Source organism: Aotus nancymaae, unplaced genomic scaffold (genome assembly GCF_030222135.1).
Source record: "Aotus nancymaae isolate 86718 unplaced genomic scaffold, 86718_ANA_hifiasm-v0.15.2.pri h1tg000092l, whole genome shotgun sequence".
Lineage (NCBI taxonomy): Eukaryota > Metazoa > Chordata > Mammalia > Primates > Aotidae > Aotus > Aotus nancymaae.
Window position 1 is genome coordinate 2580597 of NW_026988507.1, and position 27069 is coordinate 2607665.

The window sequence follows — 27069 nt, forward strand, 5'->3', positions numbered from 1 at the left end:
GAGCTCATTGTCTGAGTAGAGTGTATCAAGGGGGCCTGCTGTTCAGTTTCCACCATCTGTACCAAGGTGTGGGCAAATGACTATGGATGTGAGTTCTTCCTCCTTTACAGGAGCTGTCAGTAGGTTTCAGAGGCAGGACTGCAGTGTGGTAAAGCACACAGGTAGACACCACCTGGGCAGAGTCACTCATGGCTCTACCACTTCCTAGTGTGGAACCTTGGGCAAGTCATTTAACCTCTTTGTGTCTCAAGTCCCTCATCTGTAAAATGGGATGACCATAATAACAACCCTGTCTCACAGGGTTATTGTGACAATTAAATCAGTGAATATATATATAAAGTATCAAGAACAGGGCCTGGTGCATGTTGACTATTGTTATTATTATTTATCTGTCCTAACACATGTGCCAGGCATTTAATGACAGTTAGAGGAGGGTGGAGGTGGTACCAGGGACATGGCATGATTGTCTCCAAGATGACTCACCATCTCGTTTGGATGCGTTCCTCAGACACGCTCCCAGTCTGCTGCCCCTTCTAGGCCTCAGCCTTGATCAAATATCTGTTGAGCAGTAATTCTACTGGCCAGTCCCAATCCAGGATCCTGAGAAGGGAAAAACCTGCCCCGTCATCTGCCTTGATGGCAGGCTGGAGGCCTTGCCTGTTAGAGAGAGGATGAGCTAGCAATGGAAGTGGAAGATCTAATCCCTAACATCTCTCCAGAGATTACCTAGGAGCCAATAGGTAATCACCCCAGGCCCCCTTCTCAGGCTCCCCAGAGACAGGGAATGAGAAAGAGATGGAAAAAAGAAAGGCGAGAGTAGTGCTGAAGGGGAACATAGATGGGGGAGCGGGTTTGGGACACTCATTTTCACTGATTTGAACGACTTTCTTTGGATCCTTGGCTCTCTAAGGCTCCCCCACACCTCTACACAAACATATTCGATTTCCCTTTTCTGAGTAGCCTCTCCTAGGCAGTCTAGTCTATCTTAGAAGAACAAACAGAATGCATCAGAGGATATGCAGTACGGCATGGGGAGTACGTGGAGCTAGACAACCTGGATTCATGCCCCAGCTCTACCAATTACTAGCTGTGTGGCTTCGGCAATTTACCTAATATCCCTGAGCCTCAGTTTCCCCATCTGTAAAGTGAGGATAACAGAAGTACCTACCTCACAGGATCGTGGCAGGGATTAAACCCATGGAACGCACTTGAAACAGGGCCCACACATAATTAGCTTTTGTGGCTCTGCTGAAATGTCTACAGGTATACAAGCGTCCTGCCTCACCCCTCAGCAACTTTTCCACCCGCCCAGAGTAACAGCAGCAAGAATAAGAAATAGGGGATCCCTTTCTGACCCTACTGTCAGTCTCAGGAAGCCTTCCCACAAGAACTTCTGTCCAGGCCACTGGCCCCAGCAACCTGAAACTCACAACTCCATCCCCGTAACTCTTCCTCATGCATACCTGTGACTCCCAATTCGTCATCCTTTCCCGCCAGTCTCCAGGCTGTTCTTCCTTCTTCCAGATTACCAGAACTTGGTTGAATGGATTTGGGTCTGAGGTCAGATTCATTCTCCGGCTTCCCTCCTTCCCTGGAAAGGCATTTAAAACTCCACCAGCGTTTCTTAACTTGTGGACACAGCGGATGACCTGGGGTGTTTGTTGAAAATACAGATTTTCCATTTCATGCCAACAGGATTGAATATGAATTGGTGGGGATGGAGCCTGCATTTTACTAAGTTTCTGGGAAGCATTTTTTATACACATAGACATTAAAATTGAGATTTTAATCACAATTAAAATTCCTCTCCCCACTTCCAAGAAAATAATCATTGGTGGAGGATGGGGGCTTGGCATCCCAAAATTGGGGTTATAGGCTTTTTAGAGATAATTCTTCCCAGTATGGGCAGGCTTAACAGCAAAGGGAAAAAGGGAAGAGAAGGGGCAAAAGTCCTACGGGGCGTGGGCTTCCTTCCAAATCCTCATTTTCATTCTGAGCAATCACGGGGCGCAAGCGAGCCTCTGTCCCTGGACACTGTCTCTCCACCCTCTCAGGAGTGGGGCGAAGAGGCCACCGCTGGGCCATTTGCACAGTGGTGGAAACTGAGGCCCAGGGAAGCGTGGGGTCTCGGTAGCGAGTCTGCTTAGCAGGGCGCTAGAATCCCGGTCTCTGCCTCAACCTACCCGGCCACCAGGGAGCGAGCGGTGGGGGGTGCGGTCCTCAAACACCTCCTGCTCCCCTGGAAGCTCTGCCACAACCCCAATCTCCTCTTAGGGCCACGAATCCCGCCCCTATCCGCTCCGGAGAGCGGTCCTTCTCCAGCCTCAGTTTCCTCAACTGCTCCCGTTGTGTGTGTGCTGGGGAATGGGGCAGGGGGCAGAGGGGACGTGGGTCTGGGAACGCAACTGTGGGAGGCAAGGCAGCGGGATTCCCCGCAGGAAGGCCGCCTAGTCCCTCCCCCGGGCAGCCGGAGACCCTGAATCGAAACAGGAGGCAGACGCCCCCCCGGCCGGGAAGCGGCCCCAGCCCGGATTTCCCTCCCGGGTGGGGCCGCAATGACTCACCCCTCCCCCCTTTCCCCGGTTTCCTTGTTTGCATTTCTCTTCCTGGCCACGTGGCGGCCAGTGCAGCCACTCACCGCCCCATCCCCGACACGCCGGCCTCCGCGGCCCCCGCACACACCTCGGGGCCGCTCCTGTCCCCTGAGGATGCTCGGGCGCAGGCTGGTGTCCACTCGACGTATTCCGAGGTGCAGACTCCGACGCCGGCCGGTGCCCGCCCCCTTCCCCTACGCTCTCCCCTACCGTAAGACAGGGCGCCTCCTCCTTGCCCCCTCCGCCAGTCCGGGGGAGGGGAAGGAGGCGGGCGGCTCAGGGGGTGTGACAGCTCCTGCCCGGACCGGTGCCAGCTGCAGCCTTGCTTCAGCGCCCAGTGCCTGCTGGCTCCTTCGTCTGGGACGAAGGCGGAGGCTCAGGGCTCTTTGTAGCCGGTGGCGGTGGGGGGTCGTCCTCCCCACCACGCCCCCACCCCCTGCTCACCCAAGAGGAGCCTCTCCACAGAGCTCTGCATCCTGCTGCCCTGGCAGCCGGTCCAGCTAGCCACTGGCCCCTTTCACTGTACCTGGACTTACCCACCGGCTCTCTCGGGATCCCATTATCAAAGCGGATGGGGGTCGCTGGGGATCCCTCAGCGTTTTGCTAGAGACTGCAGGGCTATGCGAGCTTGAAAAGAAACATGAAGGTGGGTAAGGTGGGGTCAGGGTTGAGGAGGAGCAGGAGAGGGCGGGAGAGGAAGCCGACACGGTGGGGAGTTTGGGTGGGAGAGAGAGGGTTGGTCAGGGCTGGGGAGGAGGGGAGAAGGGTTTGAGCTGAAGCTGCATTTCTGGGGGACCCAGTGAATCTATAGCCTCATACTGGGAGGTGGTGGAGATCCCTGCAGGGGCATGGACAGTGAGATGGGACAGAACTCCAAAGAGGGCTAAGAAGGGCCTGATCTTTTCCAAGAGCCAGCTGGGGACCCCTAAGTGCGCCAGACCGGCAGGCCCCAGCGAAGGTCTTCCTGTTCCTCCCCCAGCTCCTGGCAGGGTTGCAGCACCTCCGCCTGACCAGTCCAGAGGACTAAGGAAGTAGTTCTGCCTGGGGCAATTGTACTATGGTCCAGCTGCCCCAGTCGCGTCTCATGGCTGTCCACTTTCCTCCTTGTGTCATAGGTGGGCTGGCCAGGTGAGAGCTGCTGGCAGGTGGGCCTGGCTGTGGAGGATAGCTCAGCTCTGGGAGCACCGCAGGTGGGAGCCCTCCCTGACGTGGTGCCGGAGGGGACACTGCTCAACATGGTGTTGAGGAGGATGCACCGGCCCCGAAGCTGCTCCTACCAGCTGCTGCTGGAGCACCGGCGTCCAAGCCGCATCCAGGGGCTGCGCTGGGTGAGTATCTTTCACCGGCCCAGGCCAGGGCCAGCACCAGAGCTAGAGGGGGGTCTGGATTGTGGCTGGGCATGCTGCCGGTGGCCCCGCTTGCTCTGGGGGTGTAGAGTGGTACAGCTGCGGTGGACAGTGGGTCAGGAAGCTTGCCTGCAGTGTGCGTGGGTGGCTCACACAGCTGCAACGTGTGTGTCTGTTTGTGTGTTGTGCCAAATGTCTCTGGGCATGGGGGGAAGGGGAAAGGGATTTGTTATTTACCTGTCACCTCTGTGAGCCAGGCATTGAGTTAGGTGCTTGTGGGTACTCTCCAGGTGGGGGTGGGAGGTATGGGGGCCAAGTCAAAGGGCTGGGGTGACGTAAGTTTGGTTACAGTTCTGGGTGCGTCACTACGGCAACATTGTTTTTTAGTGAGCAACTGAACTGTGCTAATTCTGCGTTTTGGTCTTGGGGTGAGGAGGTCATGTGGACACTGCTTGGTACCTGCCTTTGAGGGGACTTGGGGAAGGATTCTGAGACATTTGGAGAATCTGAGATGACCTAAGTGCCCTTTGCCAGTGAGAAACATCTCCGGACCTGAAAGAATGAAGGAGAGAGCAGGAAGGGGAAAGAATGGTGGGGTTTGGGGGGAAAGATAATGGCTGTACCATCCAAATCAGCAGAGAAACTGTCCCCAGCCACCCAGACTAAATAACTTAGCGTAAGATTCAGTTATGTCTCTACTGCATGTGTCTACCCGGATTTCACTAAGTTGCCCAGGCTGGTCTGGAATTCCTGGGACCAAGCAATCTGCCTGTCTTGGCTTCCCAAAGTGCTGGTATTATAGGCATAACCCACCGTGCCTGCACGGGAGAGTTAGTTAGTTAGTTTGTTTGTTTGTTTGTTTGTTTGTTTGTTTGTTTCTTTCTTTCTCTCTCTCTCTTTCTCTCTCTGTCTCTTTCTTTTCCTTCCTTCCTTCCTTCCTTTCTTTTTCTTTCTTCCTTTCTTTCCTTTTTTTTTTTACTGGAGTCTCGCTCTGTCTCCAGGTTGGAGTGCACTGGCATGATCTCGGCTCATTGCAACCTCCACCTCCCAGGTTTAAGCGATTCTCCTTCTTCAGCTTCCCAAGTAGCTGGGACTATAGGCGTGAGCCACCACATCCAGCTAATTTTTGTATTTTTAGTAGAGACAGGGCTTCACCATGTTGGCCAGAATGGTCTTGATCTCTTGACCTCGTGATCTGCCTACCTCGGCCTCCCAAAGTGCTGGGATTACAGGGGTGAGCCACCGCTCCCGGCCAGGAGTTCATTTCTTATAGGCAAGTCCTTTTGAGTCGAATAAACACCACGCTCTCCCTCCTTCCCCCTACCTTGCCCAACTGCCATTTACATTGAGGCTGAGTTGAAAAAAACCGAGACCCACCAAGACAAGGGACTCCGCTTTGCAATCAGAATTGAGAAGAGAATCCAGGTGTTGGTCCTGGTAGAGTTGTTCTCTACCAGGGTCTTTCTTATCATGAACCTGGGTCGTCCCCCGCTACCCCATCGACTCTCTGGGTCACTGGCTGCAGCTACTGCCTGGAGCCAGTGGGCTGGAACCCTCCCTCCCTCCTTCCCTCTCAGGCTATAATTACTTGTGCATTTCCTGTCCCCTTCCCAGCTTGTAAAGGCAAGGTATGGGGTGGGGGGAAGGTCAGGTGCCAGGACAGTGAGGTCACTGGAGGATCCTCTGGGACCTGAAGTCGGGAAGGGAGTGGAAAAGGCCACCAGGCTCTCTCCTGACGTCCCCCAGCCCCTAGAAATGAAGAGCTGGTGTGCGAGGGGAGGCCAGAAAGGGGGGAGGTGAAGGTTGCTGAAGTGTAAATGGGGGCAAAGGCACAGAAACAAGGCCCTTCCCTGCCAGGTGGATGTTGGTGACTAGAGGGAACTTAAATTTTTAGTGCTTAGAGGCAGGTGGCCACTCCCTCTTCTGATGACCATCTTTGGGGACTGGGGTGGAGAGGTTTCATTCCATCATGCCTATGTTTGAGAGGCTCTGGGTACCTGTGAAGCTGTACTTCTTACCTCTTGATGCTGCCTTTAGCCCAGGGAAGGCTTCCATGAGGGAGTGAGCGCCAGCCGTGAGCACGCATACCCAGGGTGAAGGGGTGGGCCTGAGTCCCCGGAAGACAGCACTGCCAGTTATCGAAGCCAGGCCTCCCTCTTCGAAAGCCAAGGGGAAAACCCATCAACCTCCCAGAGAAGAGGTCTGAAGACAGCTCTTTCTGCTCCTGCCTAGCCCAGGACAAGAGAAAATGAAAACAGGTTACAGCAGGAGGGCTTGCAGTTGATACAGACTAAGATAAGAAAAGGACTTAACAGCTATGGCAAAGGTGACACTGGAATGGGATGGAAGAACATCTTTGGAAAATAGGAGGGGGAGGTGAGATCTTGTCTGATGTCCAGAGGCAGGGGCAAGATCAGGGTGACCTCTGGTAGTTCTACTGGCTCAGGGAAGTCTGTGATGATTCTCTTTATGTGACTGCTTTGGGGGAAGTGGCCCTATTTTGTGACTTGAAGAACACACTTTCATCCAACCTATCCAAAACATGGTAGGAGCTAATAGTAATACAGTACTTATGTGCCGGACATTATTGTAAGAGGTTTGCCTTTATCATATCAAATAAATCTTGCTGGGTGCGGTGGCTCATGCCTGCAATCCCAACACTTTGGGAGGCCGAAGTGGGTGGAGAACCTGAGGTCAAGAGTTCAAGACTAGCCTGGCCACCACGGTGAAACCCCATCTCTGCTAAAAATACAAAGATTAGCAGGGCATGGTGGCGGGTGCCTGTAATCCCTGCTATTCCGGAGGCTGAGGTAGGAGGCTGAGGTTGCAGTGAGCTGAGATTGTGCCATTGCACTCCAGTCTGGGTGACGAGCAAAACTCTGCCTCAAATAGCAATAATAATAATTCTCACAACAGCCTTGTGAGATAGGTACTAATGTCATCATCTCCATTTTATAGACGTGGAAACGAAGGCACAGAGAGGTTAAGTGACAGGTTCAGAGTTACACAGCCGATATGTGACAAAGCTGGGCTTTGGTCCCAGGCAATCTGGCTGCAGAGTCCAAGCTCGTAATAAAACCACCATGCTGCGCTTCTCTCTTGCTACAAATAGTAACACTGACACCAGTAAGGCATCACCCCACCCCATGCACCCTTCCCCTGTCCCATCACACACAGCCCTGGCCTGAGACCTTAGCTGTGACCCAAGGGAACTGGTCTGACAGGTCTCCAGGCTGTCTGGCTCTGTGCCTGTCTCTCCAGCCCGGCTCTGACGTTCAGTGACAGGGAGTGAGGGTGGGGCAGACCACAGTGCTGGTGCTGGGGGAGTTAGCGCCTCCTCTTCCACCCTGAACCCTTTCTGTTCAGGAATGAGAGGAGGGAGTGGGTGAGGACCTTCACCTTGACACATATCAGCTGCTTCTTCCCAACTAAGAACCCTGAAACTAACATGCATGGTATAGCTTTTTTTTTTGCACTGTGTCCCAGTAATAGGGCCCAACATGAAATAATAATGTCTGATCAAGTCAACTAACGTTTACTAAGGAGTTACTGTGATCCAGGTAGCATTCCAAGTACTTCATTTCATTAACTTTTTGATCCTCATAACCCTGTGTGATAGGTACTATTTTTTTTTTTTTTTTTTTTTTTTTTTTGAGACAGAGTTTCACACTTGTTACCCAGGCTGGAGTGCAATAGCGTGATCTCCGCTCACCGCAACCTCCGCCTCCTGGGTTCAGGCAATTCTTCTGCCTCAGCCTCCTGAGTAGCTGGGACTACAGGCCTGCGCCACCATGCCCAGCTAATTTTTTTATATTTTTAGTAGAGACGGGGTTTCACCTTGTTGACCAGGATGGTCTCGATCTCTTGGATAGGTACTATTTTTATCATCAACCCCAGTTTACAGATGAGGAAACTGGAGTACTGAGAACTTCAATAATCAGCACGAGCTCACCCAACCGGATGGTAATGCAAAAGCTAGGATTTGAACCCAAGCTTCTGGCTGCCAAGCCCACACACTTGACCACTGCCCTTGAGTAGCAGCCCTCTCTCCGCCTCATCCTAGAAGGTTGCCGTGCACACAGACATCCTGGGGGCACAGAGAGGTTAGAATAACAAACCTATCTACCTTTGTCTAACCCGGTGGTTTCCAAACTTACTTGCCCATGGAGCTTGCCTGAGGGCAGAATACCTCTGCTGTCTGTGTCCTTAGCACACAGAGGAGGAAACATGGGGATGGGCATCATCGGAGATGGTAGGGGTAATGCTAAGAGCATGGCCTTTGGAATCAGATGGGCACAGGCATGAATCCTGGTGCCCTTATTGACCAACAGTTAGGGCAGGCTGTAGAACCTCTGAGCTTCCTTTTCTCGAGCTGTGGAATAGGAAACAAACACCTACCTTTGGGGTCGGCACCAGTAGCAGAGTTATTCAGTAGAATCTTACGTTTCTAAATAGTTGTGTGATCTCCCTGGGCTTTTGCTTTCCTTGGCAAAATGAGAGAGATTCCTTAAGGTCCCTTCCTTAGTGCTCATGAGCTAGGGCCCCATTCTCTGACCCGCATGCTCATCCCCTGGGGGAGGACAGGAAATGACCAGCCTGGCCACGTGACCCGACACCTCCCCTCCTAATGTGCCCTCTCCCTGGTCAGAATAATACCAGGAAGGGGGCCGGTGCTGGAGCCTGGGTTGTGGGCTCCAATGGGAGTTGGGGCAGGGACTGGGGCCACCTGGGCATTTTGACATGAACAACAACAAGTCATTAGCACTCAGGCACTGTTTGTTCCGACACAGGGGGCTGGCTGGGTAGCATTCCTGCCCTTCCTCCCTTCCCTGGCTCCTCCTCCTCCTCATTTCCTGTCGTTAAGTCTCCAGGGCTCTATGTCTGGCACTGGGCTGGGCCCCATGACCCGGGCAGGGATACCCTTGGGACACCTAGTGACTTCCGCCCAGCCCCGGGCCAGGCGCCTGCGCATGCCAGACGTCAGGCCTCTGCCTGGGTATGCAGTGCCAAGATGCCTGTGCCCAGGCCTGGTTGCCAACCAGGCCTGGTTATACTGCAACTCCCCAGCAGGTCCTTTTCAGGGAGATGGGAAGGTAGGAAAGAGGTGGCTGGTGAGAAGAGAGAAAAGGGGTAGGGGGCGGTGGGTGTAGGAAAACCAAGAATGGGAGCACTTCTGGATGGGAACTTGAACTTCTCCACAGCTGTCTGACCGTCCCAAGTATGCGTGACTGAATTACACAAGGCACCTCACCTCCAAGCTTTTATTCCGTCGTAAGTCACAGAGGACTCACAATGCCTGCTCTGCCCATTTCACATCTGATCCTATTTTACATGAGATCCAATGCAATCGAGGGGGTGGTTGTGCTTTGTAAACTGTAAACCCATAGAGGGTAGAGCATCCTGTCCAGAGATGTCCACAAACCCGTTCTCAGGTGGCAGGAAGAGAAGGGTCATGAGGGGCTTTCATGGCCATTATTCCAGGGCATACGGGCCCCGGAGTGCCAAATGGCTTGATTGTTACCAAGGGCAGAAATCCTTGCTAAGCAGTGTTGCCATGACAAAGCGCGTCTTCATGAGCCAGTCCTGTGTGCCACCAAGGACTTACTCACTCTCACAGGGCACGGGCTAGCAACATCTCAGGGAAGAAAGACGCCTTCCAGCAAGCAGCCCCACCCTAATGCTTCACAGATGAGTACTAGCTAACATGTGCATACAACTATATGCCAGGCAATGCTTTAAACATTCCATGTGTAGCAACTCATTTAATTCTCCCAAAACCTTATGAGTTGGTATTATTAGTGCTTTATAGATTTTTTTTTTTTTGAGGTGGAGTCTTGCTCTGTCGCCCAGGCTGGAGTGTAATGGCGTGCTCTCTGCTCACTGCAACCTCTGCCTCCTGGGTTCAAGCAATTCTCCTGCCTCAGCCTCCTAGTAGCTGGGATTACAGGCACCTCTCACCCATTTTTGTGTTTTTAGTAGAGATGGGTTTTCACCATGTTGGCCAGGCTGGTCTAGAACTCCTGACCTCGTGATCCGTCCGCCTTGACCTCCCAAAGTGCTGGGATTACAGGCATGAGCCATCATGTCTGGCCCTTTATAGATTTTCTAGATAGGGAAACTCAGGTAGGGAGTGAGAGGTTAAATCATTTGTTTCAGGTCACATCTGCAATCACTGGGGGAGCAGGGATTTGAATCCAGGAGCCTGGCCTCAGGGTTTGTGTTTTTAACTACCAGGCTGATCCAAGGCCCAGAGAGGGCAAGAGACCTGCTCATGGGCCTGTGAATGGGCACAGAACCTGGCTGGGGATCGGGCCTGTGACCCCAGCCCAGGAGCGGGCGTTCCCAGGCCTCCTGAGTTGCTCACACCCTGGGCCCTGGCAGAATGTGTGTCTTGGGGCTCTGATCTGTAAGGAGGCAGTCTCTGGATGGGGTCTGGTGATCAGGATGGCAGGGTGGGAAGAGGCAATGCCTGGGGCACAGGGTGCTGAGTGAATATTTGTTTCTTTGCTGAGTGAGTGGCCACATGTATGCATTTGGGATTGGGGCCTAGGCAAGGGTGGGAGTGACGGGGGAGGGGAGTCGTCCAAGAGCCGGGCTTGAAGGCCTCACACTGAGGTGCATGCTTTCCCTGCCTTCTGCAGACACCACTCACCAACAGCGAGGAGTCCCTGGATTTCAGCGAGAGCCTAGAGCAGGTAGAAGCCTGGGAGGCGTGGAGCTGGGACAGGTGGCACCATTAGGGGTTCAGAGCCTGAATTGCTGTGCCCTTCCTCCCTCCAAGGCCTCCACAGAGCGGGTGCTAAGGGCTGGGAAGCAGCTGCATCGGCATCTGCTGGCCACCTGCCCGAACCTCATCCGAGACCGGAAGTACCACCTTAGGCTCTATCGGTGAGTGGAGGCCCTGCTGCCTACCTGCCCAGCCTCACCGCTTTCTCTCCTTTCTACTCTATTCCAGTCTCCTGGGCCTCACCCTGCTTCTAGCAGAGGGATGAACCAGGCTTGGCCCTCAGAGGGTGCCTTTCTAATGCAGAGTTCCTCCCTGCCCTGCCACCCTCCTTCCACTGGCTTCTCCCGATTCTTCCCTGTCCCCTTCTACCTCCTGTAGGCAGTGCTGCTCTGGTCGGGAGCTGGTGGATGGGATCTTGGCCCTGGGACTTGGGGTCCATTCTCGGAGCCAAGCAGTGGGAATCTGCCAGGTGCTGTTGGATGAAGGTGCCCTCTGCCATGGTGAGCCCAAGCCCGGTGTGGGGTGCCCTGGGCTGGGCTAGGCAGTGATGGGGATGGGACAGGGCAGTCCCGGAAAGCAGGCACCACTTGGGGAGTAATGAGGGATGGCATTGCAGTGGGGTTTCATACCCACATGGCCTCAATTTCCTCTCCTCCCCCACACCTGGGCCTCTGCCCCCCAGTGAAACACGACTGGGCCTTCCAGGACCGAGATGCCCAATTCTACCGGTTCCCCGGGCCCGAGCCCGAGGCCGTGGGAGCTCATGAGATGGAGGAGGAGTTGGCTGAAGCCGTGGCCTTGCTCTCCCAGCGGGGGCCTGATGCCCTGCTCACTGTGGCACTCCGAAAGCCGTGAGTCAGAATCCCTGCACCCTGCACCCCAGGCCGCACACAGCACTCAGATTCCACGGTTGCTCAGATTGATCTCTGAGGGCATCCCTTACCTGTTGCAGAGGGAAGGGAACCTGGCTGGCCCAGAAGCCCCTGGCCCTGACTGCCATGGACTTGCTGTGTAACCTGGATTCCCCCACACTCCCAACCCCCCCAAGTCAGTTTCTTCCTCTGTAAATGAGGGTGTTGGGCCATGGGGGTCTCTGATTACCCTTCTCACTCAGAGACATAGTTGTGGCTGAAAGCAAGTGGGCTTTGGAAACTGCAGTGGGGTCCAGGTTCAAATTCCAGCTGGACTGGCTACTGGCCGTGTGACCTTGAGCCTCCCCATGCTACTTCCTCTTCTGTTAAGTGAGGATAATAGGTCTGCTCCATAGGCTTGTTATGAAACAGTGCATGCAAAATGCTCATCACAGGCGCTGCCACATATGCGCGCTCAGTAAAGGTTAGCTGCTGCTGATGACCATCGCTGCTGAGGCACCGTCGGGCACAGGCTTGGGCGGTTCCCTGAGCCTGGTCCGGCCCCACAGCTCACCGTATGCTCCCATCCCTCCTGTGCCTGCAGCCCAGGTCAGCGCACCGACGAAGAGCTGGACCTCATCTTTGAGGAGCTGCTGCACATCAAGGCTGTGGCCCACCTCTCCAACTCGGTCAGTCCCGCCCTCCCAGCCCTGCCCCGTCCCAGGCATCTCCTCTTTCCATGACTTTCCTGAAACTCCAACTGCTGGGCCAGAGGGCGGTTTCTCCACTTGCATCTATGGCTGGAAATTTTCAATCTGATTTCTTGCCTCTGGCGCTGCCCTGTCTGAAAGTCCTTCTGCCTCCCTCAGCCCATTTTCTCCACTTGCTTTGTCCACTTCCCTGCCGAATCCTGGGAACGCCTGACCTGGTTCCACATCTCTGTCCCCCGGCACTTGTGTCATTGGACCTAATCATAGCCCTGGCAAGAGCCTGGCTGCTCTGCACATGAACTTGCCCCACTGACTCTCCTATCTCCACCCAACAGGTGAAGCGAGAATTAGCGGCTGTTCTGCTCTTTGAACCACACAGCAAGGCGGGGACCGTGTGTAAGTCTGGCAGGGGACCAGAAGCCAAGCACAGGGCCTGGACGTGGGCAAAAGGATATGGAGAAGTAGTGGTAGGTGCCAAGAGGGCCCGGTCTGAGCTATGCTTCTGTCAGTGTTCAGCCAGGGGGACAAGGGCACTTCGTGGTACATTATCTGGAAGGGATCTGTCAACGTGGTGACACATGGCAAGGTGAGGCCCCCCTCCTTCCCGCCCCAGTGTCCTGGGTCCTAATTGCTCCCTGGACTGTGTCCTCATGGGCAGTGCCTTTGTGGGTCCCCTGTGTCTCCTGTCTGGGTTGCTTCTCCTGGCATGGGTCTGTCCTGGCAAGGGCTGGGGGCAGCAGGGGTGGGCTGAGACTGAGGCCTGGCTGCAGGGACTGGTGACCACCCTGCATGAGGGAGATGATTTTGGACAGCTGGCTCTGGTGAATGACGCACCCCGGGCAGCCACCATCATCCTGCGAGAAGACAACTGTCATTTCCTTCGCGTGGACAAGCAGGACTTCAACCGCATCATCAAGGTGCTGCTGCTGGGGTCGGGGACGGCAGGGGTCGTGGGTCCAGAGAAGTGATGTGGATGGAGGAGTAGGGACCAGAGCAGAGGGCCCGTAAGGAGCAGGGCAGGTAGGAGATGCTGGGCTATGGTGGCTGGCAGTGGGGACTGTGGCCCTGGGCGTGTGTGAGAAGGGGAAGCACATAGGGCACAGAAGGGGTTCAGTGAGACCAGTGACTGCAGGCTCGGTGTGGGAGACCAGGGGAAGGGTGGGCGTGCAGGTTGGGGACTAGGCTGTGGGGGAGGCAGGATGCATGGAAGGAAGGGAAGGCTGGGGAAGTGGAGCCAGAGTCGGAGGTGGGAGAAGGGCTGTGGGTCCCTGTAGGACCCTCATGGGGTTCAGGGGCTGGAATGAAGGAGGTAGATGAGAGGGTCTAAAGCGAGAACCATCATGTGTTGAGCACGGGGTGTGGCCTGTTCTCCAGGATGTGGAGGCCAAGACCATGCGGCTGGAAGAACATGGCAAAGTGGTCCTGGTGCTGGAGAGAGCCTCTCAGGGCGCTGGCTCTTCCCAACCCCCAACCCCAGGCAGGAACCGGTAACACACCTGCCATGCTCCCTTTCCACACTGTCTCTCCTTTCATTTCCCAGTCCTTGCTCCCTTCCCCTGTGACATACCCCTGCCCTCTGGCCACCTGTGAGTGGAGAGGTGTTGAGGTACCAGGATGTGCCTGCTGAGGCAGTCTCCTCCCCACCCTAAGGTGGGACAGGGCTGGTTAATCGAGAAGAATGATGTGATTGATTATTGATGTCTGCCCGGGTGTGGGAGTGGGGATTAGTGGCTCCAGTGCCATAGACTGGCCATTTCTGCTAGGTATACGGTGATGTCTGGCACCCCAGAGAAGATCCTAGAGCTTCTGTTGGAGGCCATGGGGCCAGATTCCACTGCTCATGACCCAACAGGTAAGGGCAAGAGACCTGCTTTCCGACTCACTGGGTGGTCCATTAGCCTGGAAGAGAGCCAGGCACCCTGTATCTGGCCTCACTGGATGCTCAGTTGGTCTGTACAGTGGTTGGCAAGAAGTCCTCTTACCTGTGCTCTTGGTTTTGAGGGGAGCGCTGTCACAGGGACTGGACATTGCTGGTACCTTGCAGGTGGTGGGATGTGGGGAAGGGTCCCTCCAGCTGTCCATACACCTGTGCTCAGCAGACTTGGCCTCTGAAGCCTCCTCCCATCCCCCCACCTTGCCCTACAGAGACATTCCTCAGCGACTTCCTCCTGACTCACAGGGTCTTCATGCCCAGCGCCCAACTCTGCGCCGCCCTTCTGCACCAATATCCTTTCAGCCCCAGGGGGATGTATGCGTCGGGGATAGGATGTTGTGAGGGGTTGAGAGAAAGAAAGAATCTCATCAGCGTGGCTGTGCTGAGCCCTCTAAATGCCAGCCTGCTGCCAGGCCCAGCCTGCCGGAGGCCCTGGGCATTCTTCCCCTCCTTTGCCTCAGGTGTGGTGGGTGGCCCCAGTTGAATGTTGTGGTTCCCTTGACTGGCGCCCACCTTCCATGTGGAGCCCGCGGGTGGCAGCGAACAGGAGCGCAGCACCTACATCTGCAACAAGAGGCAGCAGATCCTGCGGTTGGTCAGCCAGTGGGTGGCCCTGTATGGCTCCATGCTCCACACTGATCTTGTGGCCACCAGCTTCCTCCAGGTATCTAGGAGTGAGGCACAGTGGGGCTGGGCTGCCTGGGGTGGACGCAGCTACAGCCATCTCAGTGAATCTTGGCTCTTCTTAGAAACTCTCAGACCTGGTGAGCAGGGATGCCCGACTCAGTAACCTGCTGAGGGAGCAGTGGCCAGAGAGGCGGCGGCACTACAGGTGATGCTTTGACTCTGTTAACTTGTCATTTCCATAACTGGCAGTGCCACGGGGACCAAGAGCATATGCTCTGGAGTCAAGCACCTGGCTTCAGATCCAGGCTGTACCACTTACTTCAATTCGTTGTTCGTATCAGTCCCCGTGCTGTTCACCCTCATGCCACACGTCCATCCATTCTCATGCGTCATGTACTCATTCATTCTCATATCCTGAGTGCACCTGCTGCTCTCACTTCCTCCACTGGGCATGTGTTTATTACTGAATACCCTCAGTGCCAGCTCCTGCCAGCCCCACCCGGTACATTTCCAAGACTTTACCTTCACCTTTGCAGATATTCCCACGGGAACAGCTGAGATTTGTGGGGGTCGGGAGTGCATCTGAAACAGCACTCCATCTGAAACCTGGGGTCTGCATCTGCCTTTAACTTTTTTCTTCCCCTTCTGGCCTTGGAAAATCACAAAGTCCAGGGGCCTGAGTTCAAGACTGTGTTTGCTCCTCTCTATGTGATACTTACCTGGTCGTGCTTATCTCTGGGTTGCTGGTGAGGGCCAGGAGGAATCTGGAGCCCCAAGGTCCTCCCTGCACCTGTCCCAGGGATACCTGGGCTCGCTCACCTCCCCTCTCTCTTGTCTGCAGGTTGGAGAATGGCTGCGGGAATGCATCTCCTCAGATGAAGGTGTCTGCCTGGCCCCAGCTTCTTTCTTCTGCTCCTTCTGGACTGCAGGCCCCTCCTTCGCCCCCGACCCTGAGGGACTCTGTGTGCATGGGAAGCTCCCCTCCCGCAGACACACCCTGGGGTCTGTGATAGGTGTTCACGGGGCCCCTGATGCATGTGGTGGCCTGGCCAGGCCCTGCTGGGAGACGCAGAGGCCTAAGGCAGCCTCCCTCCTCCCCCACTCCCTGACTCCACGGGCCTTTATTCCTTTTGGGAGGTAATTCTTGCCCATAGTTAGAGCCTGGGAGAGGAGGAATGGTGGCTGGAGTTGGCGTCTGAGGCCCACGGGGCTCGTGGTGGCCAGTGCTGTGGGAACTCGGGGGAAGGCAAGGCCCCTCCCTGGAAAGTCAAAGGTGGCCCCAGGCTTAAGGGGAAACAAAGAGGGGCTGAGAAGATGTGACTTTAGCCAGGATTCGGTTGAGGAAAGGTGGGAGAAATGACTGGAAAGGTAGATGGAGTTGGTGGTGGGGAGGGCTGTGCTGGTCATGGCATCCAGGGGCCTCACCCTCCCCTGGGGTCCCACCTGCTGAGTGCCCTGCCCCTGCCTGCTGGAGGCTCTCAGGGGCTCCTCCTTTGCAGGCATCCAGGGGCCTCACCCGCCCCTGAGGTCCCACCTGCTGAGCGCCCTGCCCCTGCCCGCTGGAGGCTCTCAGGGGCTCCTCCTCTGCAGGCATCCAGGGGCCTCATCTGCCCCTGAGGTCCCACCTGCTGAGCGCCCTGCCCCTGCCTGCTGGAGGCTCTCAGGGGCTCCTCCTCCGCAGGCATCCAGGGGCCTCACCCGCCCCTGAGGTCCCACCTGCTGAGCGCCCTGCCCCTGCCCGCTGGAGGCTCTCAGGGGCTCCTCCTCTGCAGGCATCCAGGGGCCCCATCTGCCCCTGAGGTCCCACCTGCTGAGCGCCCTGCCCCTGCCTGCTGGAGGCTCTCAGGGGCTCCTCCTCCGCAGGCATCCAGGGGCCTCACCCGCCCCTGAGGTCCCACCTGCTGAGTGCCCTGCCCCTGCCCGCTGGAGGCTCTCAGGGGCTCCTCCTTTGCAGGCATCCAGGGGCCTCACCCGCCCCTGAGGTCCCACCTGCTGAGCGCCCTGCCCCTGCCCACTGGAGGCTCTCAGGGGCTCCTCCTCTGCAGGCATCCAGGGGCCTCATCTGCCCCTGAGGTCCCACCTGCTGAGCGCCCTGCCCCTGCCCACTGGAGGCTCTCAGGGGCCCCTCCTCCGCAGGCCCCATTCTCCCTCAGGGCCTGTGCTCTTATCCCTTAGCCTGGAAGGGTCTTTCTCTGGCTCTTTGCCTGACAGGATCCTTTGCATTCTCATTTCAGCCAAATGCTGGGTTCCAGACAGGCCCCCTTCCACCTCCTTATCCGAAGCGCCCTCCCCTTTCTCCCCAGCGCGCTCTGCTGCGGTGTCCTCTGCGGTATTCTTCAAAGCACTCTTACCGTGTGGAGTTGTTTTCTTTGCCCACTTGCTTACTGTCCTTTGGTATCTCTCCCATCGCACTGGAGGACTGACTTCCCTCCTGCGGGCCCCCACCTCCGCTTCTCCTATGCTCACATGCTGCCTGGCTCTTGGCTGACGCTCAGAAACCAATGTGGACTTGCCCTCATGGGCCGGGCACGGGCACTGCACTAGGTGCTGATGCTGCACTTCAGCCCTGAGCTGTGGGGCTGCTGTCAGGCCAGGGGCAGAGCAGTTAAACAACCCGTGATGTGCAGTAACAAAGGTGGGGCGTCTGAAAATGGGAGGGGAAGAGCCAACTCCAGTGCAGATGCAGGGAAAGTGTCCTGTGTAAGCAACTCCTGGAGCTGAGAGCTTCAGGGGGCGAGGGTGGAGGAAGAAGAGAAACCCAGGAGGAAAGGGAGCCCAGGAGGAGGGATCCCTGGAGGAACTAGAGTGAGAGCAGGACCCCAGAGGAGGCAGGAAGTGGGCAGGGCGCCCTGGGCCAGGGCCAGGGATCTGATCTTTGTCCTAAGAGCAGTGCAAACCATTGAAGGGGTTGGAGCCAATGTTGGCAAAGTCTGATTTGTGTTTTGAATAGGTCAGCTAAAGAGCCTGGGCTTTCTCCAGCAGACAATGGCCACCATTGAACCAAATGAGGGAGCTTAATGGGGTTCTGGTCAGACAGATTGAAGGAGGAGGGCTGCAGGCACCTGGAAGGGAGGAGGAGGAACATAGTCGGGCCATTGGAGATAAGGAGTGAGGCCTTGTGGGCAGGTGGAACTGGAGTTAACCTGGGCAGGGGAGGAGTGGGCACAGGAGACCCATTTCTTTTTTTTTTTTTTTTTTTTTGAGACAGAGTCTTGCTCTGTCGCCAGGCGCCAGGCTGGAGTGCAGTGGCACGATCTTAGCTCACTGCAACCTCCGCCTCCCAGGTTCAAGCAATTCTCCTGCCTCAGCCTCCCGAGTAGCTGGGACTACAGGCATGCACCACCATGCCCAGCTAATTTTTGTATTTTTAGTAGAGACGGGGTTTCACCATGTTGGCCAGGATGGTCTCGATCTCTTGACCTCGTGATCCTCCTGCCTCGGTCTCCCAAAGTGCTGGGATTACAGGTGTGAGCCACGGCACCCAGCCAGGAGACCCATTTCAAAGAAGAATCCTCAAAGCAAGATGACAAGCTATGGGATGCGGGGAGGAGCTTGTAGCCTGGGAGAATGGCCAGGGAACAGAGTGGTCTGGGAGGCAGGATGCAAGGATCCGATGGGTATATGGAGTGTGAGGTGATGGATCACTAATGTGGAAGGAGCCAGGGGGCGTTTGAGACCAGGGTTCGGAAGAGAGTGCAGGGTTTTGGAAGAGAGTTTGGTGGTAGTTCTGGGAATCACCATATGCACCATAGGAGGCAGTGAGGAGCTCTGTAGAGGGCCCTGAGATGTGGAAATGTAGGGAAGAGCAACGGATGGAGGTCTGAACCTGGAGGATCTGCCACCCGTAGAGCTGGGACGAGGGACAGAGTCAGTCCCAGTGTTGGAAAAAAGCAGGGTGGGAAAGGGAACCTGCGTCGGGAGCCTTGCACCACAGCAGGCGCTGCCTCACCAGCAGGGGCTTGGCAGTGGTTTCTGTGCACAACATCCCTGCTATGGGCTGGGACAGGGCACAGTGTGTTGGTGGATAGGAGCATGGAGGGGGAAAGGAGCAGGAGGGATTCCAACTCTGCCACTTAGCAGCTGTGTGGCTTTGGGCATGTTACTTAACCTCTCTGAGACTCATTTATTTCATCCATAAAATGGAAATAATAATGATACTTTTGTCAAAGGGCCATTGTGAATATTTAGATCCTTAGAATAATGCCTGATTTGTAGCAAATGGTAGGTGGAGGGAAAGGAAGAGAAAACCAGAGTCCATAGCTGAAGAGTGTTCATATCAGAACTGCTCTGTACCTGTTTGGCAGAGGGAGAAGCCCAAACACGGAGGGGCATGGATTTGCCCCACCCTTAGACATGTGTCTTCGCTTGGAGCCTTGGCCCCAGGTGCCTTAGCTGGGCTCAGGTGAATGTGGGAAGCAGAGCCCTCTGGTGGTATGAGGGCTGTGTGGTGTCCGTGCTCCTGGGGACACAGGGCCCTCACAGTCCCCTCCCTGCACGCTCTCCTCTCTTGTCCTTCCAGCCTTATTTTCTCTTTCCTCTTCCTCCCAGGCCCGGAATCTGCCAATTTGGCTCCCGAACCAGGACGAGCCCCTTGCCGGCAGCAGCTGTGCCATCCGAGTTGGGGACAAAGGTTGGTGGTCTGAGCCAGCCAGGCACAGCCCGACATCTGCTCCCTGCTGTCTCTGCCTCTCTTGTCCTGCTTTCATCACTCTTGACCTCTGTGTCCCTTGGCCAAGCTGGCATGCTATACTTTTCAGGGTCTGTGTTTCAGGCTGCTGGCCATATCTGCCTCTTGCACCCTCTTTCTGCTCAGGGCCTCCCCACCTGCAACTCAGCCTCCTGGGGATTCCTCCTGTCACTGCAATGGCTGCCCTCTCTCTCTGGGGTGGAGAGATCAGGCAGCCCTTCCCACAGCTCAGTCTGGTCTCCTCTTCAGTCCCCTATGACATCTGCCGGCCAGACCACTCGGTGTTGACCCTGCAGCTGCCTGTGACAGCCTCCGTGAGAGAGGTGATGGCAGCGTTGGCCCAGGAGGATGGCTGGACCAAGGGGCAGGTGCTCGCAAAGGTCAATTCTGCAGGTGGTGAGTTATGTCCCCGGATAGACGCCAAGGGAGGGTGCCCCTTAGGATCCGTGCCCAGGTCTCCCAGTCAAAGTCGTGGTCATCATTGTCACTTTTCTCGTCTTCCTCAGTGTGAATGATGGCTAGCATTGAAGGGAGGTGGATTGCACCTATTCGAAGTGCATTTCATGCAGCGCATAAGAGCATGAGCTCTGGGGCCTGCTGCCTGCATATGGCACCAGCCCTTTAGCTCACCGTCTGTGTGTCCTCCAGCAGCGTGCTGCATCTCTCTGTGCTCAGTTTTATCATCCATAAAATGGGAATAGTAAGAGGATTTGCCTGCTGGAGGGATTGTGAGGATCAAATGAGTACATCCGTGAAAGCATTTAGAATGGTGCCTGGCACACAGTGATACATAAGTATCAGCTGCTTTTATTATCATCATTTGTGTTTAGCTATTAATCTGAAATGGAAACAATCTCATGAGATACAGGTACTTTTATCCTATTTTCAGACAAGAATGCTGAGGCTCAAAGGGCGTGAGCCATTTCTCAGCTCACACAGTGAGAGTAGCTGGTGGCTGGGCACGGTGGCCCACGCCTGTAATCCTAGTACTTTGAGAGGCTGAGGCAGGCGGATCACAACGTCAAGAGTCAGAGACCAGCCTGGCTAACATGTTGAAACCCCATCTCTACTAAAAAATACAAAAAATTAGCCAGCTGTGGTGGTGGTAGCCTGTAATCCCAGCTACTTGAGAGCCTGAGGCAGGAGAATCGCTTGAACCCGGGAGGCAGAGGTTGCAGTGAGCCAAGGTCACACTATTGCACTCCAGCCTGGGCAAGAGTACAAGACTCTGTCTCAAAAAATAAAAATAAAATAAAGTAGGTTTTATTTTATTTTTAAAATAAAATAGATCAAAGGAAAGTAGCTGACCTTGGACCTAAGATAGTCTTTTTTAGTCACTCAGCAAACATTTTTGAGGGTCAACTGTTAACCAGAAATATGTTTGGAGCTGGAGATACCACAGCAGGTAAGACAGGTCAGCGTGATGGTTAAGAGCAGGGACTGTGGACTCCCAGGCCCGTGAAGGCATCTTAGGCCCACCATTTACTAGCTGTGTGATGCTGGGCAAGTTGCTTAACCTCTCCGAGCCTGCATTACCTCACCTGTCAGATGATGACTGTAACTGTATCTACCCACCGGGTTGTAGTGGCTACTAAGTGAGCTAATCTGTGTAAAGCACTTAGCACGGGGCCTGCCGCAAAGTCAGTGCTAAGAACATGGTGGACTCGGATAAGATGGGGCCTCCAGAGAACTTGGAACATTCAAAATCACTATTCTCTGTGGAAGGCACGTGCCTGAGAGCTGGAGCCCAGGGCAGACAAGTATTAGGGGCATTCAAGAGGTGGGGATGAGAAAAGAAAAGCCTTCTCCCTTCAGGAAGTGGGGTAAGATGGTCACCTGTGTGCCCTGCCCTGGGAAGCACTGCCCTCTGCTGGCCACCTGGTGAGTTGCAGTTGCCCAAAGGTCATGTTTTTTGAGACCCTACTATGTGCCAGGCACTGTTTAGACCACTGATCTCCAAAGCACTTGGATCGACACCCATGTCAATAACCAATATTTAATTAAAACCCCACTCCACAGTGTGAATATTTGTTTATAAGTAATACACATGTATTACTACCCTGGTATAATATAGACAAAAATAGAAATTGACGAAGTAGAAATGCAAAGCAGGTAGGATAAAGAAACATAATTAGAAGAGCTCATATTTTTCCCGGGCACATGGATGGTTTGATGTACCTTACTTTGGAGGCCACTGCTCTAGGCACTGGGGACTGAAACACAGCCCCAGTCCATGAGGAGCTGATGAAAATCAACACCAAGGCTTATGCAAGACGCTTCCCAATTTTCAGAGGGCTTTTATACATAGCATATACTTATAGCCACTATTTATATACATTATTTTATTTGACTTATGAAATAGCCCGGGCAAGTCTTACTGTCTCCATTTTACCAGGCTGAGGGAGGCTCAGACCATGCCCAGGTTCTTCCTGACTCCCTAAGACTCTTTTCTCATCCTCTTGGATGTGCTTCCCTGAGCAGTGCAGCTGCGTGGGCACATGCACCCGTATATTCTGAGCACCCACCCAGGACTTCAACCGCGCTGCTGGGAGAAACAACCTCCCAGCCTCCCAAACAGCACCTCCACCCTGGTCTCCAGCTGGTCCCTGGCCTCCCTCCCTTCCCCAACCCAGGCCGCCTCTGCTGTCTTTGCAGATGCCATTGGCCTGCAGCCAGATGCCCGTGGTGTGGCCACATCTCTGGGCCTCAATGAGCGGCTCTTTGTTGTCAACCCACAGGAAGTGCATGAGCTGGTAGGGACCAGGCAGGGTGCCAGGGCCCAGGGAGGAGCTCTGTTTTGAGGGTGGCAGGGGTGGGTTCTGGGGAGAGTCCCAGGGAGAAGAGGGAGGAGAGGCCTGGCTCTGGCTGCCACTGGGTCCTCAGCATGCAGATGGAGTGGGCCTCAGCTGATGGGGAGATTCCCAAGATTGTGGAGGGCAGGGGCTGGTAGCACTGGTTGGGAACTCCCAAGGAGAAAGAGGACCCGCCCCAGTTAAGGGTTCCTCAGGAGACAGGGGCCCAAAAGCAGGGGTCTTAGCACTGGGGAGCCCTATCCTCCAGCTGCAATAGCCCCTAGAGACCCTCCACTCCCCGCTCCTGCCCTCCTAACCCTCCTCCTACCTTGAGCATACAGGCCTTGCCCCAACCCTTTCCCCTACCCTGTGCCTTTCCCTGGATGCCTCAGGCTGCTCCCTGAGCACTCTCCCACCCGCAGACCCCACACCCTGAGCAGTTGGGGCCCACTGTGGGCTCTGCTGAGGGGCTGGACCTGGTGAGTGCCAAGGACCTGGCAGGCCAGCTGACGGACCACGACTGGAGCCTCTTCAACAGCATCCACCAGGTGCGGGAGGCACAGCTGGGGGAGGAGAGCAGGCAGCGGGCACCCAGCTTGGCTCTGCTTGGCACTCGCTGAACTCTCCTGCCGCCCCTGCCCAGGTGGAGCTGATCCACTACGTGCTGGGCCCCCAGCATCTGCGGGACATCACCACGGCCAACCTGGAGCGCTTCATGCGCCGCTTCAACGAGCTGCAGTACTGGGTGGCCACGGAGCTGTGTCTCTGCGCGGTGCCCGGCCCCCGGGCCCAGCTGCTCAGGAAGTTCATTAAGCTGGCGGCCCAGTGAGTCCCTGGCCAGCGGGTGGGGCGTGGCCAGAGTCCCCAGGCTACCTTGTCCTAAGCCCCCTCCTTTGCTTCGTATGTTGCTGAATCTGCCACCCTATTTGTTCCCTGGGTCCTCTGGAGCCTCTGCCTTCCCACCCCATCCAGCTTGGGTCCCTGTGCAGGCTGGCCTAGCTGTAGTTTGGGGACACTAGGGGGTGGCTGCTTCCCTTCCCCTGAGGGTGTCTGGCTCTTCTGCTCACAGCCTCAAGGAGCAGAAGAATCTCAATTCCTTCTTTGCCATCATGTTTGGCCTCAGCAATTCGGCCATCAGCCGCCTAGCCCACACCTGGGAGGTAGGTGTGGTCTGGACGGCCCCATCCTGGGAGTGCTGGCTGGGGCTGGGCCTCCCCCAGCAGCTGCTCAACTGCCTCCCCTTCACAGCGGCTGCCACACAAAGTCCGGAAGTTGTACTCCGCCCTGGAGAGGCTGCTGGTGAGTCTCAGCCCTGCCGGGCCTGGCTCTGCTGGGATCAGCTGGGCTCAGCCCTGTCTTCCAGACACCCTGATTCTTGGCTTCCCTGAAGCTCCTCTGCCCGTCCTTTGCCACTTTTAGGGCTCCCAACCTCGGTCCAGGCCTGTGAATGTGGGGAGCTGGCTGAGGAAGGGGTGTTCAGCACTAGGGTGGGGGCTGCACCGTGCACTCTGGCCCTCAGTGTGTGTCTGTACGGGGGCAGGAGATCCTGTGTGAAGCCCGGGCCGGAGCATGTGGGCGTCTGGTCCTGGGGTCTGAGATGCCAGGGCAGCATCAGGGTCTGCAGAGCCCGAGGGCCTGGCATGGAGTGCTCCTGGTGCACCAGGGCCTGTCTGCCCCTCAGGAGCTCCTCAGGGCTTGTGGAAGAGGCGAGGAAAGAGCTGGGGACAGTACCTCTCACCTCCAGGAACATTTGAGGATTTTGACTGTTCTGGAGAGAGGCAGAGGAGAGGGGCTTCATCAGCGTAGCCTGGGAGCTCTTGAGAGAAAATCCATCTCATGAGGCTCAAGGGATTCGAAGGAGTTTACTCTCCAGAGAGAGGGACACAGAGAGATGAATACAAAGGGACAGAGAAATGGCAGAGACAGACTTTTCCAAGAAACTTGGGGCCCCAGTGAGTAACCACTGTGAAATTTCTCAGCGCTAATGGGAGGTTGGAAGTCCCGTGTTCGCCTGCGGCAGAGCATGGGTAAGACCTGGGCTGAGGAGAGGCTGAGCTGGGGTCTCTGCACCTGCTGTGGGAGGGGCATGTGGCCCCTCCTTGGTTGGCTGGGGTCTGTGGTAGCTTACGGTGTGTGCAACCCCCTCAGTGTGGCTTCTTCCCCTAGGACCCCTCCTGGAATCACCGGGTGTACCGGCTGGCCCTCGCCAAGCTCTCCCCTCCTGTCATCCCCTTCATGCCTCTTCTTCTCAAAGGTAACAGGCCTTCCTGCCTCTGTCCCCTCATTCCCCCTTCCTACTTCCATCCCCAATCCCCCTTCCTGCCTCCACCCTATTCCCCCTTCCTGCCTCCATCCCCGATTCCCCCTTCCTGCCTCCATCCCCCATTTCCCCCATCCCCCATTCCCCCTTCCTACCTCCATCCCCCATTCCCCCTTCCTGCCTCCATCCCCCATTCCCCCTTCCTGCCTCCATCCCTGATTCCCCCTTCCTACCTCCAACCCCCCATTCTCCCCTTCCTGCCTGTCCCCCCATTCCCCCTTCCTGCCTCTGTTCCCCCATCCCCCCTTCCTGCCTCTGTTTCCCCATTCCCCCTTCTTACCTCCCCCCATTCCCCCTTCCTGCTTCCATCCCCAATCTCCCATTCCCCCTTCCTGCCTCTGTTCCCCCATCCCCCCTTCCTGACTCTGTTCCTCCTTTCCCCCTTCCTACCTCCCCCCATTTCCCCCTTCCTGCCTCCCTCCCCCATCCCATGCCTATCTGTGTGTGCACCCACAGTGTTGGAGAGATTACAGCTCAAGTGCTGATGCCTTGCGGAGCGCAGAGATGAATTAGGAGTTCCCAGGCTGGAGGAAGAGTTAAAACACCAGACAAATAAGGGCTGCCTTTGAGGGCCTGTGTGAGGGGACTGAGAGATACAAGGAAATGCTGCTGGGGCTTGGCGAGGCCAGAGGCAGGGGCTGTGTGGGGTGAGGCAGGGGCCATGTGGGACGAGGCAGGGGCCGTGTGGGACGAGGCAGGGGCAGTGTGGGGCGAGGCAGGGGCAGTGTGGGGCGAGGCAGGGGCTGTGTGGGGCGAGGCAGGGGCAGTGTGGGGCGAGGCAGGGGCAGTGTGGGGCGAGGCAGGGGCTGTGTGGGGCGAGGCAGGGGCAGTGTGGGGCGAGGCAGGGGCAGTGTGGGGCGAGGCAGGGGCAGTGTGGGGTGAGGCAGGGGCAGTGTGGGGTGAGGCAGGCCCAAGGGAGCCGTTATGCCCTTCACCTTTTCTGGGCTTACAGGAGGGCAGGAGTTTGGGGACCTATGAATGAAACCCGTCTCTTTGCAGACATGACCTTTATTCATGAGGGAAACCACACACTAGTGGAGAATCTCATCAACTTTGAGAAGATGGTGAGTTCAAAGAGAGTGGGCATCTGCTGCTGACATAGGCTGGGGACATGACTGTGGCCTGGGAGGGGGCAGAGCTTGGAGGCGGCTTAAACTGGTTACAAATAATATGAAGATAAATACTTAATGTGTAATAGTCCTGCCTTATTCCACTGCAACTGGAGGCTCTGCCAGGGTACCAGCATCAGACAGCTCACCATCAACGAGAGCCCTTCCAGCCCTCTTCTCTCTAAGCCCTTCTTTCCTGGCCTCTGCCTTCTGTCCTCTGTCTGGTCCTCGCCGGGTCTCTGGGTGTGCTGGGGAGAAGTACACATGACCCCACCTCTTACAGCCCCTAACCCTTGGTTCGGAGGGAGCTCGGCCTCCCCGCTGCTGCACAGAGCGGGACAGGGTCTGTCTCTCGGGCAACAGCTCATGCTCCGGTGTTGTCCACAGCGAATGATGGCCAGAGCCGCGCGGATGCTGCATCACTGCCGAAGCCACAACCCTGGTAAGAGGGCGGGTCCCAGGGCTGGAGGTCCCCCACCCTACATCCTCTGTGAGGCTCCAGGGTGGCTCTGACTCCCTGACCGCCCCCCCGCCCCACAGTGCCTCTCTCACCACTCAGAAGCCGAGTTTCTCACCTCCACGAGGACAGCCAGGTGGCGAGGATTTCCACCTGTAAGTGTGGGTGATGGGAGGTGGGCGGGAGGGGGTGCTCATCGTAGTTACCCATATCCTGGGCACTTGCCATATACCAGGCACCGAGCCCGGCCCTTCCATACATGTCAATGATAATGTCAGCCCATGATATCGATGATGTTCAGACTGTGCTCTGAGCCACAGGGCTCTCTGTCCCCTCACCCATGGGGAATTGATGATGGGAAATGGTTGGTAGGTGGCAGAGGGCAGGAAGGCTGATGTGATGTGGTTCCTTGGAGGGCAAGGGTTGGGCTCCACAAAGGGGAGTTGGTGCCTCCCTGACTGCTCTCCTCCTGCCAGGCTCGGAGCAGTCCCTAACCCGGAGTCCAGCCAGCACCTGGGCTTATGTCCAGCAGCTGAAGGTCATCGACAACCAGCGGGAACTCTCCCGCCTCTCTCGGGAGCTGGAGCCGTGAGGAGGGGCTGGGACTGGAGCTGGAGCAGGCACTTGCTGCCAGGAAAGCCGGGGTGTGCTGGGCCAAGATACCCACAAGCTGGCCACAGCTGGGCAGGGCTCTCTGTGGAGTGGACTCGAGGCCCTGGAGCAGGCAGCGTGGAGGCAGCTGTCCCCTGTGATGACTGGCAGCTAAGGAGGACCTTGGAGTGGACCCAAGCCGGGAATGGGGAGTGACCCAAGGCCAAGGAACGGGGGACAGAGAGGCCCCAGGAGTGGGTGGAGAGTGGAGTGCGCTGGGACGTTGTGTGCAATAGAGAGCTCTCCACACCAGGTGTTTTCCAGA

At 56.2% G+C, this 27069-nt stretch overlaps 2 protein-coding genes across 6 annotated transcripts in view; one reads left to right on the plus strand and one right to left on the minus strand.

The window, feature by feature from the left end:
- SLC48A1 (solute carrier family 48 member 1) overlaps positions 1–2302 on the minus strand; it is a 29841-nt gene extending 27539 nt beyond the window's left edge. The window contains exons 1-2 of the mRNA XM_064369830.1: positions 2184–2302; positions 1464–1591 (exon numbers count right to left, since the gene is read on the minus strand). The gene's annotated coding sequence lies outside the window, so the exon portion shown is untranslated. The remainder of the gene's footprint in view (positions 1–1463; positions 1592–2183) is intronic.
- Positions 2303–2945: 643 nt separating this feature from the next.
- RAPGEF3 (Rap guanine nucleotide exchange factor 3) lies at positions 2946–27069 on the plus strand. Of its 5 annotated transcripts, XM_021665472.2 has the most exons (28): positions 2946–3240; positions 3710–3922; positions 10582–10635; positions 10722–10828; positions 11046–11167; positions 11350–11518; positions 12123–12207; positions 12564–12624; positions 12738–12814; positions 12999–13145; positions 13603–13715; positions 13992–14080; positions 14374–14452; positions 14675–14825; positions 14911–14993; positions 15630–15669; positions 19337–19418; positions 19725–19871; positions 22131–22228; positions 22690–22815; positions 22911–23092; positions 23337–23427; positions 23516–23566; positions 24434–24521; positions 25587–25651; positions 26084–26138; positions 26237–26308; positions 26630–27069. In XM_021665472.2, exons 1-28 carry the CDS (start codon positions 3235–3237, stop codon positions 26743–26745), a joined length of 2769 nt encoding a protein of 922 aa, XP_021521147.2. In that variant the 5' UTR covers positions 2946–3234; the 3' UTR covers positions 26746–27069. The 5 variants fall into 5 exon arrangements, with proteins under 5 accessions (XP_021521147.2, XP_064225917.1, XP_021521148.2 ...); XM_064369847.1 differs by lacking the exons at positions 22911–23092; positions 26237–26308; positions 26630–27069; XM_021665473.2 differs by lacking the exons at positions 25587–25651; positions 26084–26138; positions 26237–26308; positions 26630–27069 and adding an exon at positions 25044–25238.

Excerpts from the sequence above, each read along its gene's own strand:
- RAPGEF3 (XM_021665472.2), top strand. Across the intron at positions 12,208-12,563 it reads TGGCCCACCTCTCCAACTCG|GTGAAGCGAGAATTAGCGGC; the intron begins GTCAGTCCCGCC and ends TCCACCCAACAG. Across the intron at positions 14,453-14,674 it reads TGCGCCGCCCTTCTGCACCA|CTTCCATGTGGAGCCCGCGG; the intron begins ATATCCTTTCAG and ends ACTGGCGCCCAC.